This window comes from Cynoglossus semilaevis, chromosome 16, assembly GCF_000523025.1.
Source record: "Cynoglossus semilaevis isolate Cse_v1.0 chromosome 16, Cse_v1.0, whole genome shotgun sequence".
Taxonomy (NCBI): domain Eukaryota; kingdom Metazoa; phylum Chordata; class Actinopteri; order Pleuronectiformes; family Cynoglossidae; genus Cynoglossus; species Cynoglossus semilaevis.
In genome coordinates, this window is record NC_024322.1 from 17,221,912 (window position 1) to 17,235,734 (window position 13,823).

A 13,823-nucleotide genomic window follows, 5' to 3' on the forward strand; every position below is an offset into this window, starting at 1 on the left:
GCCTGCCGAAGAGAAACGGTCGTGAAGGCTCATCGACGCGTCGCTGCTGATCTGGACTCCTGTCTGTCTCAGTGGAGCTGTACTCTGATGAGTATGTGTCCTACCTCCGAATACTCTGTTACACAGTACTATACAGTACTACACCAGCATAGTATGTTCTGAACTGTTAAGACATGCAGGGGTGTTGAAATCAAGTTAATAAAATATTAATAAATGTTTCTGGAATTGATCATTATTCAAGTTACAAAAAAAATGCACATTGTTCTGTCTAATAAAAAAAAAACAATCTTTTATTGGATCGGGTTCAGAAACTCGACAGGCCGCATTTGGCCCGCGGGCCTTGAGTTTGACAGGAGTGTTGGAGGTGTGAGCTCACATCAAAAAGAGTTGGTCTTTGAAGAGTCAGGACGGTGACGACAGGAAGTCGCGAGATACAGAGGTAACAGTAACAGTAACAGTAACAGGTCTTTTTTGTTCTTCTTTTTTCACGATCCGAAAAATCACCGTGATTAATCATGATGATGACAGATCCATGCAGTAATTTCAATAGCTCTAATTAATAATCCACCTTAAAAATATTCTTTATAAAATAAAAACTGAGGGATCTCTGCAGGGGGACAGGTAACGTCATCAAGTAAGGTAACGTCCAAGGCCACGCACTACAGCACACGCACGCACACGTTTGGCTCCTCAGATTTTCACAGGATTTCACACGCTTCCAAAAATGATTATTATTATGATATAAACATTTTATTTTGTAAACTGTCCAGATGACGACGACGACAACGATCATCTCATTCTTCACAGTTTTTATCACACGACGTCCTTTTCCAGAAGAAAAGCTTCTTCACTTCCTTCACTTCTTCGACCTTTAGGAAAAAATAACAAGTTATTTGCCGTTACTTCGAGTGCTGGACTTTAATTAATGAGCTCCAACACGGCACCTTTGGCCCCAATTAAATGTTTAAGGACATCATTGTAAAAAAAAAAAAAAAAAAAGGGGGGGAAACTCCAAACTTGAGGACTTTGTTTTGTTTCTTCCTGTTTTTGTGCTGTTGATGAAGTGACTCTTCCTTCAGAGAAACCACATTCTCCACAGACACTGTGACATTTAAACTTGTTCATGTTCAGAAAGAGAAACAGAAAGTTTTACCGCTGCCATAAAAAAACAGTCAGGCACAACATATTTCAAATTACATTTAAAAAGAAGTTCTGTGCTATATTTTTATATTAAATATTATATAATATATATATCTGTTGTATGAGTGTGTTTAAAATACACCATAACATATCATATATATTATATAAATAATCAAAATGTGTAAATATATTTAAATTACTTGATTACATGTTCAGTGGCTTGTGTTTGTGTTGATTAGTTTTTGTGTAAAAAACAATGTTCAATTTACTGGCAATAATTAATTATAATAATTTCACAGCACTGTTGTGTTGAAACTTAATATAAGCTTAATATTATACCCACCCCCCCAAAAAAATATATTGTAATTTGAACATGTTCAGACACGTGACTTTAACCTTGGACAAATTTTACTATTATATTTCTGTCAAATATTCAGCCGTGTTATATATTTTCCATTTTAAGTAAGTGAAAATGACCGGAGGTTCAAACAACAAGGTTATAATTTAACCTGGGATTAAAATAAACAGTTCTGATTTTGTGAAAGAAAAAAAAAAGTCCAGAGTAAATGAAGACCTAATTTAAGATCTAAATGAAACGAGCGTGATGTTTAGATTGGTACTGCAAGGAAAACAAATGGGTTATTTGGTCTCTGCAAGGACCAGTGAACATCAACGTTACTGACAAGAGCAACTTGCTGCGTAGTTTTAATTACATCCTCTGTTGACATGTACACAGTAAAGCCGGAGCAGGTCATTTTACTGAGGCGATCCTAAAATAGGAAGGAGCCGAGCCTGAACTCCCTGCTGACACCATCTTATCTGGGGGGTGAAGTTAACACTGTGCTGGATGGGTTCATTTACCGGTTGTCTAGATAATGATACTCACCAGGAGCTGGTGTCTGTTATTTTCCAACCACAACTACTTTCACTGACTCAACTATAATGAATTGTGAAACGTGGAAACTTGGGTTTTTTTTGTGAGATTTATATATATATATATATATATCTGGAGAGACGGCAGTGAGACAGAGAGAACAGAGGTGAGATAGAGAAGTGAGAGAAATTAGATTTTTTTTTTTTCAAAGCCTTCTTCACCAATTTGACGCAAATGTCTGATTGGTGACAATTGTTTATTTTGTTTGGACACCAAACAATAATGTCAGAAAAAGGTACAAGTAAAAAAATAAAATAATGTTCCAGTTTAAATTGACTAAAATTGTACTCCCGTTTAGTTGAAGACAACACTGATATACTGGCAGGAATTGAAGAAAGACACTCTGATTATTTCTTTTGGACTGGCAGGAATTGAAGAAAGACACTCTATTTCTTTTGGTTTTCGTCTCTTTCATAACCATCTGCTGCCATCTAGTGGCAAAGAGTATTTAATTGTTCTGCCTGTCATGCATTGACGAACAAAGAAACATTATTTGCAATAAATAAATAATAGTTTTGGACCAATTTATTTGAAAGTTGACCATTTTCCACGAGACACCTTATGGCACACTAGCATTCTAGCGCAGGCATGGGCAAACTACGGCCCGGGGACCAGATTTTTATTATCGTTATACTTCTACCTTTTCCCTGCAATACCCTCATCTTCCCAATAGATGGCGTAGAGAAGGCTAAAAGCATTTTAGCAGCAATGGAAAAAATAAAAAGACGTGAAAGTCAGCATTTGGTCCCCGTCTTTCTTCTGTCCTGACTCGTTAGAGGGTTTTTACAGGTGGCTAACGAGCTGATTTTTAAACCATGCCACTTGTCGTTTCGCTCTCTCTCACTCACTCCCCCCTTTTTCTCTCTTTGGTTGGACGCCCTCCAGGACAACGCACCTGCAGGGCTCACTCAGGTGCCAGTATCGCTCTGTTTCAGAGTAATCTCATCCAGAAACACACACTCAAACACACACACACACACACGCAAAACTGCATATTCCCAGAGCCAATTAGAATCCAGTGGAAAGAGACGCATCATCTCTGACAGGTGTAAACCGACCTTGATGATCTGAGGTTTAAGGGAAGATATCTCACCCAAAACAACTGCTCCACTTGTGTCTGTAATTATGCACATGATCGCTGTTCATGTCCTTAATGTCTCCTGCAGGTGTGAAGACATTTTATATGTTGTCCTCATTAAATCTACCCTTGTTTTGTTTTGTTTTTTTACCACTGGCTTATAAAAGGGGCCATTTCACCACGACTCGGTGCCTTGTCTTTAAAGCCGGGTCTTCACGGAGCCAGAGCTGTGTCAGGTGGACTGCCTGCGGACCAGAAACCACTCGAGCCGCAGTGCAGGAAATATTACCCAGTAATCTGCAGGAAAAGGCGTTTCAGCAGGGAACGTCCTCCTCCTGCGTTGGGTTGAATGTGAGTCTGTCTCATTATTCAATGTGACCGCTGGCACTTTTCATCCCTCGTTCTGCTGAGACCTCCATGTGGGCTGAACGACAGTGAGACCACGGTGGTCTCTGGTACCATCGCCGTTCTGACTGACGGACCACTCGGAATTGTCTCATCCCACTGCTGGAATCAGGAATCAAGAATCTTTATTTGTCACATGACATTGCAGACAATGACAGTGAAATGAACGCAATAAATGAAATATAATATAAAACCCATTGCAGACAATGACAGTGAAATGAACATGCAATAAATGAAATATAAAATATAAAACATTATTTGTCACATGACGCATCAGAAAAAACATATATATATACATATACACGTAGATAATAACACTGTCAGCAGAGGAAAACCAAAAATAGTAATCAATACTATTTCCTAGTATTTCCAAAATACTACAATACAGTACTACAAAAATACTACAAAAGAGTCTATATCCTCCTGAGTCTTTTGTTACTACTGTAAACTGTTGACCTTTAAGTTGACCTTCTCACTTGTTGCCTATTGTGTCCAAGGTTTAAATCTCCCTGACCATTTCTGCACCATGGACCTGAATTTTATGAATTTTATGAAAGACAATTTTCTACCAACCAGCAAAACATATAATAATATATAAAAAATATTTTAAAAAATTATTTAAAAAGTATTATATATATACTTTTTTCGTTTTATATATATATTATTTTTATATACTGTATATAACATTACAATACCACAAATAATTACTTTAGTGACCATATTTATAACATTATTTATTATATATAGATTTTTAAAAAAAACAGAGACGAAAGAGTTTCTTCCTAGTTTGGTCTCCATGTTTCCTCCGGTGGTCACGTGACCGCCCAGACACCATGGCGGAAGGTGTCGTCACTGCTCTCCTGTGAGCTCTACGCAGACAGAGCAGACTGTTCCTCCGGCCCTTCTCCCTACTACGATTGCGTCGTAGCAGACGTTGGTGAATGACTGCCCACTGGTGCGTTGACGTAAACCCAGACTGTAGTACCGAGCGGAGAGGAGATGCACACGGCACTCGAGTGAGGTAACTATATAAAAAACCCCGTTTGCTTTCATTCACTCCCACAACATGGACCCGGGTAGCGCTCAGTGCGGTGTGTAGTCGCCGCGAGCCGCCGTTCAGTTCGCTACCTTTGGGTGTTTCGGAGAGGATATGTTAGCGTGTCTGTCATTGTGGGCTCTGACTATGGCTAATTTCCTATCAGTCGTCTTGATGCTAACGTTAGCTGTGGGATCGCTGCCTTCACTTGAGGCTAGCTCCATATATGTGTGTGTGTGTAAGTGAGTGAGTGACAGCCAAGAAAACACAACAAATGGACCGAGAGGCTGTGAATTGTAACACAGACGTTAACACCGGTGCTGTTTATGTCCAGTAATTCGGTTAGTTTTGTTGTGGGTCGTTAAATGGTGTGGTTTTTTGTTTAAAAAAACGCTTTGGGGGTTTTTTGAAGGCGGATAGCGCTGGCCGTTGGACTCACTGCACCACGTGCGGCCATGAGATCGACCCCTGTAGCGTGGTTCATTTGCATTTACCTGTTTATTTAACCACGAGACTTTGTCTTTTTTAAAATCTGCACAACTACTAGAGCATACACGCAATTGTGTTTCCTTAAACCCGTTCCCGGACCTGGTATTGAAATGATTGGCGCACACACACACACGATGTCATGATATACATGAATAATGCGTGTATCATCACATTTAGTCATTTAAACTTTGGTTATAAAAAGATATTACCTCTGCCTGCCTTAAGGGATTGTTTGTAATGAACGCATCTTTGGGTCTTTTACTAAAGAAAAACTAGATTTACATGAAACTTGTCCAGTTTAGAACCTCGAAAGTAACATTGTACTTTAATCTTGCATCTTAAATCTTCGTCTCTTTAAACCTTGTCAGTTTTCCCCCCATCATTTGATGTAATTCAAATTTGGTAGCTGTAGTTGTAGAGATGTGCCTTTATGGGAACATTAGCTTCTTTAATGTAAAAAAAAAAAAATCCACCTCTTCAGGCAGAGACAGTTTGTGCGTCCGTTGATGCCAACTGTGGGTATTTGCAGTCGAACTATCCAGACGCGACACATGCAACAAATTGAAAAATGTAGCAAGAATGTGCTAAGTTGCGTTCAACTGTCAAGACCAAAACACTAGCCAAGGTTGCAACTTTTTTTTTTTTTTTTTTGGCACATTTTAGGCAACTTTTTGTTCCAATATATTCAAACCGAACCAATAGAAAAGACTGATATTGTCATCCCTTCTTTTTTTATTGAATCTAATTTGTCATGAACATTTTGAAATGGTTGAGCAGAAGTGTTTACTAAATGAGATTGTGGATTTGATGAGACAGAGAAGTGCAGACACTAGATAACACATTTAAATGCAAATCTAAAAAAAAATAAAAATGTTACCAGCGGGTAGGACCAGAGCATATGAAATGGGATATTATATAGGGTTATTATTCACTCAACTACTGTAAACATCCTGATTATTAAACCTGTTTGGTGGGTTGCGTAATAACTTATGTTAATGCTGTTCTCTTCTTGCTTACATTCCTGGATTTATTCTATGAACTTTACAACAACACAACGGCTGCTTTATGTTACAGGACTTGGAATTTTAAAGTTTATTGAAGCAGATTATAATTAACCCTGGTGAATTGGACAAATATCTGTTTTACCTGGAGACTGGACAACCCACGTATACCAACACGATCTTTAGAATTATTTATTCTAAATTGTCATCAAGTGTTGGTAAATAATGTATTGTTAGAATTCTGAGCTGTCTCGGCCCCTGTTCACCCCCCCAGTGAACGGCCCTGTGGCCACCAGCTGGTTGGGTCCTGTAATAATTTCATAAACAGAGGTCAGAGAGATAATATCGTCCACAATCTGTTGCACGTGTACGGTTCTCATGCAGGCGCTGCTCCTGCAGACACCGTGTACTGAAAAGCCAGTTCCTAACCACTAATGAGGCTGATGAGAATAGAGCACGCTCACTTTACACTTTCACTTATAAATAATAATTAAAAAACCCCTTTAATGTCTGCAGTCAAACCTGCAATAACAACATGTCGACAGTTTTTGTCATTTTTCATTGGAGTTGAGAAAAATGTTCTTCTACAGAAACACTGTGAGTTCTTGTGAAACAACCATTACATCACTGTTATTTTTTACTTACTGTATTTCCAAACTATTAGTCACACTTTTTTTTCATCCTTTGGCTGGATTTGTGACTTATACCCAGTTGCGACTTATATATTAAAATATATAATATTTTTTTACATTTGTTATTTTCACACCACTAGAGGCCTCTCTAGCTGGCTGAAACCCCCTCCAGCTCCCCCAACTGTTTTGAATGTTCTCCACCTCTAACTAAAGTAAATATTCTTTAGGAGTTAATAATAATAATATAAAGAGTAAATAGACTTTAAATTATTTGGAGATGACCTTGTGACCCTTCCCAGACTGATGGGCCAAACCAGCTTGGTGATAAACCTCTACTTTACTTTTTGCTAACGATCGTTTCATCGCTGTTTCATTTGGTTTTGTTAAAGATGTGACCTGATACAAAAACCACTGAATTCAAAAAAAGAAGGTGTAATTTTTTTTTGTCCCATGACTGGAGTTGAACTTTTATCTGGTCAGGTGGTTGTTTCTGGAATCCACTCCTCATATGCTTAAGCTCATACACACACACACACTAACTCCGCGCCCCCACCTCCTTTTGCACATTTGCTAAGCCAGGGGCTCAAAATCTTCAAAGGAGTCTCACTGACCGCAGGCTTGGCGCTGGCGAGGATATTTGTATTGGCGTGATACGAACTTCTTAATGGCTTGTTTTCTAAAGGAGGTAAATACGATTGTTGTTTTCTGTTTGTTTTCTTACTGAACACTGGTTAGCAGATTTCCCTGTGTACTTGGGAGTACTGTGGTAATCCAGGCCACACAGCTTGAGCCAGGTATCCATGTACTCATCAGCCCAGTCATCACTTAGTCTTTTATTGCGGTTCTCAGTTGGCGCCAGTTGCCGTAGTGGACTGAAAATACAGCGACATCATCCTGGAGTTCCTGCGGTGATGGCAGTCATGTTGGAGGCCGTTGGATGGTGTGGATAGAGTTCAAGGGGGGGCGTTTGTGTGTTTGTTACGTTACGTTTGGCCTGGGTGTGTTAGTACATTCGTTCGTACCGACGGTTATTTGAACTCTGCTGATTTTTTGTGTTTTCTCCGATCATCTGAGCCCAGTCTGCTCAAACGTGGCCACCACATTCACCGCTTTCCTCTCTGTTAATGTTATTCATGTCCTGTGGTCAGTCAGTAGTATTAGAACCGAAGGAGGTACACGGTACAGGGCAACTCGTCCTGAATGTTGAATTACTATCACTCCATAATCTTTCGGTTTTATATTTGACTTTTGACTCTCAAAACACCTGCTGACCCTTATTATTCAAGTGACCTTTGAACCGCGTCACTCAGGGCTCCAATACTAAAAGACAGTTGACGAAGCCAAAGTTTTTGATTTGAGTGACTAATCGTGCCGATGTCAAGATTCAAACTAGCAGTCCCACAATTACAGACTGATTTATTTAACCATGTGATTGAGTGATATTTGTTGTTCAGTTGGATCTGTTTTTCAGGTCTGTCTGTTTGTTGATGCTTAAAGGTGTTTGTTTATTTAACTTATAATTTAACAATAATTCTCTCTGTGGGGTAAATAGTTTTTACATTATTTGTATTGCCCTGTAACCTTGAGCCAGAAAACCAGGAAGTGTTGGGTTGTGTGAGAATCATATGAAGCAGCTTAAGGTTAAAGCCGTTTCCCTTCGTGGACTCCAAACAAGTTTTGCTTTGTTACAGGCGACTTTGGCAAAGACACAAGACAATATTTCCAGGGGTATTTAGTTGTTTTGGAGGGTTTGTTTATACATATATATATATATTAATGCCAGTCATTCATGGCCACATCCTGCACAGAACAAGACTGGATACGAGCACAGATCCCTCTCAGCTGCTCCCTTGTTCAGAGGCAGCAGATGATCAGCATGTGAGAGTGTGTGCACTGTGTTACCTCTTGGTTCTGCCGGCATCATTGAACCTAGCCAGGCATCCGCGTTAGGAAGCAGAAGTGCCTGAAGTCACAGCCATCGAAGCACAAACTGTGTAATATCGCAATATTTCAGCGTATCGATATTTGCTTAAATCCTGATTTAAGCAATAAAACGCTTGAATCGCGGCTGCCGTGTTAGCATTTTTACACAAACGCCGAGTTCGGTGAAGTAATATTACTTTTTTCCTCTCTTCTGCTAATTGGCTGTCACACTGTTCATTAAATGTTTTGTGTTAATTAAACTCGTCAGTTCACTTGTTTATGTGGGGCACAGACATCATTATGTCATTAACATGATCTCTGTCATTGGACATCATCAGGTCGTTTCTTAATCCTACCTCTGCTATTTTAATGACTTTGTCACATGTCACATTTCCGATCACGTTGCCTAAAACTTGATTGGTTTATAATCACAACAACCTGCATACAGCTGTATCAACAATGTCTTCTTCCTGTATGTTTTGCATAATTTGTGCTGTTTGTTTGATTCATGTTTGTGTCAAAAAAGTTAAAATTGAGTTTTGTTTTTGTTTTTTTTGTCAAATGTTTGTTCACAGTGCATGTTTCAGACCAGTCGGAAAAAACCTGTCACAGATAAGAAACCAGACTGGAGGTCCAAACAGAAGAAAACCTTTTTTGGTGAGTTTTAAATTCAACCCATGTCTCACCAACGACATCATCAGTGACGATGATGATGACCGAGTGTCAGGGTGAAATTAGAAGGAAAAATACTAAGAACCGCTGACAATTTTGGCCATTCACCCTCACACTCACACTCACAGTCCATTAACCTAATCCTACACGGTCGTGAAACTCAAGTGTCTGAAGAGATTCAAAAGAAGCGTACGGTCGTGAAACTCAAGTGTCTGAAGATTCAAAAGAAGCGTTTTTTATAAAAGTACCCATTACTTAAACTGCAACATGGAGGTTGCTTTAAAAATAATTCAATAGTAAAGTATATTTTTCCAAGTATTTTTTTTTTAGTAATTGTTCTCCTACTGCAGTTCTTTTTGTATATTATTGATTAGTAATACCTGGACAAACACCACAGACACAGAGAGAGATTTTTGCTATGTCAACACACTAACCACTTCTGCCACCATGTGGTCCGTCATTGTGCGTTTAAGTAAATCATTTGGTCGTCTTAGATGTGACACTGAACTCCCTTCAAGTGGCCACGGATCTATAGTTTTTTATGTTTCTGACCATTTACTGTGCGAGTCTTCCTTTTTTTTAATTGAAAACAAAACCTCAATATTTCTTCTCAAATAAAGCCTTAAAATTGCTTTTATTAATAAATTAAATAAAACAAAACCCAAAGTTGAGTGAAAACATAAAATATCAGATACTGGCCATGAATAAAAAAAAATAAATAAAAACTTGTAGATCAGTAGCTAAATTAATCTATTTAAAAAAACCCTTTCCTTCAGGGGTTAGCAGAGGAAAGATTCCTAACAGGAAAACACAGGAAACTTTGTTGTCCCTCGGAGGGTGTGCTCTTTAAAAGTAATTCCTTCTTCAGCCCCCACCTATCTGCTGCGAGGGTTCATAGGTCACTGTTGTCTCATGTTTATAAACAGTGATCTGTCAACAGCCGTGAAGCGGGCTTGTAACCACACTCAACGTCTGCGGCTCAGCGTCTGAACGCCATCGTTCACTCTTTGGCCTATCTCAATTTAACACGCCGCTCATTCAGGGACACGTGGGGGTAAGTAGCCTTGAAGTTGTACCGTTTAAAATGAGTCTGGTTCGGAGGTTGTTCGATGAAGGCACGTTAGAAATGCTGCGAAAATGACTGAACTGGGTACCTGGAAATGTAGGGATTTTTTAAAAAAAAGTTTCCTGTAAGATTCGTGGAGAACGGAAATGTATTTTTTTTACAGTGTGTTAAAAAAGTCAGTCACACATGGTGTTGATCTCATCAAATGTAGAGCAGCACCAGCTGAAAACGCCGAGGCTGATCAGTGATTAGCTGCTGATGATGATGTGTTTGAGTCATTGATTAAATCATTCAGTCCCAGTCTTTGTCTGTCAAACTGACGACTTTATCATTTGTTCTGGATAAAGTCTTGTCGATTCTACAAACGTCCTAATGTTTGTTTAGTAATCGGTTCATCAGACAGAAGTACCGACCTAGATAATCACCTTTGTGATACCACAGACTGGAGGATCTGTTGATGATTCATTTGGCAGTAATTAAAGCAAGGATTAAAAGGACTTGCAAAAAAAAACTTATACAGACATGTTTTAGAGATGTGTGTGTGTGTTTGTTTGTTTGTTTGTTTGTTGAACTTCCAGACACACACTTGTTACAAAGGTTGAACTCCCTGTGCACAGAACCGACACTTTAACAGCGCTAGGCTAACACCGCTGTCACTTACTGTATGTTCTAGCGACTCTCTTCGTGACACATGTTGCTGCAGCTAAGACGTTGTTTACAGTCTGCCGTTCGTGGTCATGCGTTAGCTGCGTTAGCTGCGTTAGCTGCGTTAGCTGCGTTAGCTTGAGGAGCGTCAGATTATTTTGGATCTGGATCTTGATTCTTCGTCAGAGGTGTGAAACCCCAGAGAAGGATCGGTCTCCGACATGTAGTCCAGTGTCTCTGATCCGTCCGACATCACGTACGTCTTCATTATTTGAACCTTCATGATTTGAACCCATGACCTACAGTATGTGTTCCATGAGAGACCTTATGAAGATCATTTGACTGGACTGAAAGTACCGCTGCAGGCACGTTACAGTCTTGGCTTTGTGTTCTCTGTGTGTGTGTACACACTGTCCTACAATAATAATACTTGGTTGTAGTAGAAGTACTATGGTAATATTGTAATATTGTTGTTCCAAATCAGATCTTAGAGCGTTCTTTGTTCGATGAACTTTATAAAAAAAACCCTACTTTAAACCATCAAAGTTAAAAAAAAAAATAGGGCTGATCTTTTCACATTCACTCACCAAATAAGAATGTTCTTTAGAATTTAGAGCTGAATTTGTCAAAAAGAAAATGTAGAAGGATCTACAAACCTGTTTTGGGGTCTGGGGTCCAGAGCTGGGAATCCTCAGGGTTAAAGTTTGAAACGTCTACTGTAGTTCTCTTTGTATATCATTCACTGTACTACTGTACAAAATGTAACTTTTATTACTTTTACTATGTGCTTTTATGACCTTCTTTCGTGTGCAAAAATTCACCTCTGCCGTTCCCTCGGCTCTGTGGTCAGACCTGAGGTTGTCTCAGAATATAAAAACATCCAGGTCAATAATCGACCACAATGATCTGCATCGATTTCTTTTTGTTAAATGAATTCAAACTGGGCCATAAGAAACCCACTGGTAACACTGCTGCAGTACCATCTGTAACAGCCGTGTGGTGTGATTTTTCACTCTTCCTCTGTTTAAAGTCTGTCCCTCGGTTTTCTTCGCAGGGGACAAGAAGTGAAGGGGACGATGCGAGTCCACATCCACACCAAGTTCTGCTTCCTGTGTGTGCTCACGTTTCTCTTTCATCAGTGCAACCATTGTCACGCAGAAGGTCACGACCATCAGCACAATGGCCGCCACCACGCCGACCACAGCCAAGCCCACAGCGACCTGCAGATTTCTGAAGCTCCCTACACCAAAGGAGCGACTCCTTCTCCTCAGTTCCAGGGTCCTCAAGGGGACACCCTAGAGGAGGAGCAACTCTACTACATCCAGCAGCTGTTCAGGCGTTACGGTCAGAAGGACCGCCTGGATTTCAAGGGTTTTCAGAGCTTGCTCTTGAGCTTGGGCCTGGGTGAAGTGAAGCTGGTGGAGGTGGAGCACGAAGACCTCGGTCACGACCACGTAGCCCACCTCGACGTGCTGGATATGCAGGAAGGACTTCACTCACACTCATCCACCGACGATGATTACGATCACGATCACGATCATTCCCATCACACGCCTGACTCCGATCATCTGCCCACGGAGCAAACTTCCACAGAGTGCAGCCAGACTGGTTCACCTTCAGTGGACGACCATAAACACGACCATAAACACGACCACAACCACGGTCATGGTCATGGTCATGGTCATGGTCATGGTCATGGTCATGGTCACGGTCATGGTCATGGTCATGGTCACAGACATAGACATGATGTAGTAGCTCATCACGACCATGCCAAGGATAAGGATGGGAACCATAAACATTCTGATGACCATGATCATCATAATCACACTCACCAAACAGAGCACAAACATGATCACAATGACACGGGTCCCCAACCTGATGGTCATTTTCACCATGGCGACCATGACAACCATGACGACCATGACAACCATGGCAAGGACCAAAATGACATTCAGGGTTTACAGCCCAGGACAGACCCGCCCCCCATTAACCAGGAGCAGCTGCCTTCAGTAAACCTGCCCGTCTCCCCGGCCCCCCCGGAGAATCAGACGGAAAGTCGGACTAAGAAGCCCAGAAATAGAGGACACCGAGGGCGCAACAAGACCACCTCCGTCGTACCCCAGTCTGACCACCATGACCACAAACATGGACATGGACACAGCCATTCCCACAGGGACAAGAGAGAAGCTCCGGCAGCACCGGCAGAGCCCACAGTGATGGCCCCCCCGATGCTGCCGGGACATCCCAGTGGCTCATCACACCAGCATGAAGAGGTGGGATTGGTCAACACGTGTCCTCGACATCAGGGGTTTGTTTTTGTTTGTTGGGCGTAAACACTTACACTTGTTCTGTTTCCTCCTCCAGTGTTTGAATCTGACCCAGCTCCTCGACTACTACGGTCTGAGTCCGCACTCGCTCATCTCACCCAGCCAGTTCACCTACCTGTGCCCCGCCCTCCTCTACCAGATCGATAGTCGGGTCTGCATCCGCCATTACCACCAGATGAACGTGGAGCAGGAGGCTTCGGAGAACATCAGTGCTGGTAAGAAACTAGTATCTACATGGTCCATGAACGGGTTGTCGGAGCCAGAGGCAACGACAGGCAATATCCATTCAGTGATCAAAAAAAAAAAAAAAAAATTTTAACAAATGTATTTCATTAAGTGGCCTAATGGGGCGCTCTTGCTCAACAGGAAAAACATGTTTTAATTTTTTATCATTTAGTTTTCCATATTTGGGCGGTCACAACAATTTGTAATTAATTTCATTTGTTTATGAAACAGCTGTTTTTTGTCCAAATGT

The 13,823-nt window shown here is 40.7% G+C and overlaps 1 protein-coding gene across 1 annotated transcript in view; it reads left to right on the forward strand.

Moving 5' to 3' along the window:
• Positions 1-9,549: 9,549 nt before the first annotated feature.
• The window catches only part of slc39a10 (solute carrier family 39 member 10), a 24,833-nt gene continuing 20,559 nt past the window's right edge, over positions 9,550-13,823 (forward strand). The window contains 3 exon segments of the mRNA XM_025063738.1: positions 9,550-10,364; positions 12,076-13,294; positions 13,386-13,563. Of these exon segments, the coding sequence (XP_024919506.1) occupies positions 12,098-13,294; positions 13,386-13,563 (1,375 nt within the window). The 5' untranslated portion in view covers positions 9,550-10,364; positions 12,076-12,097.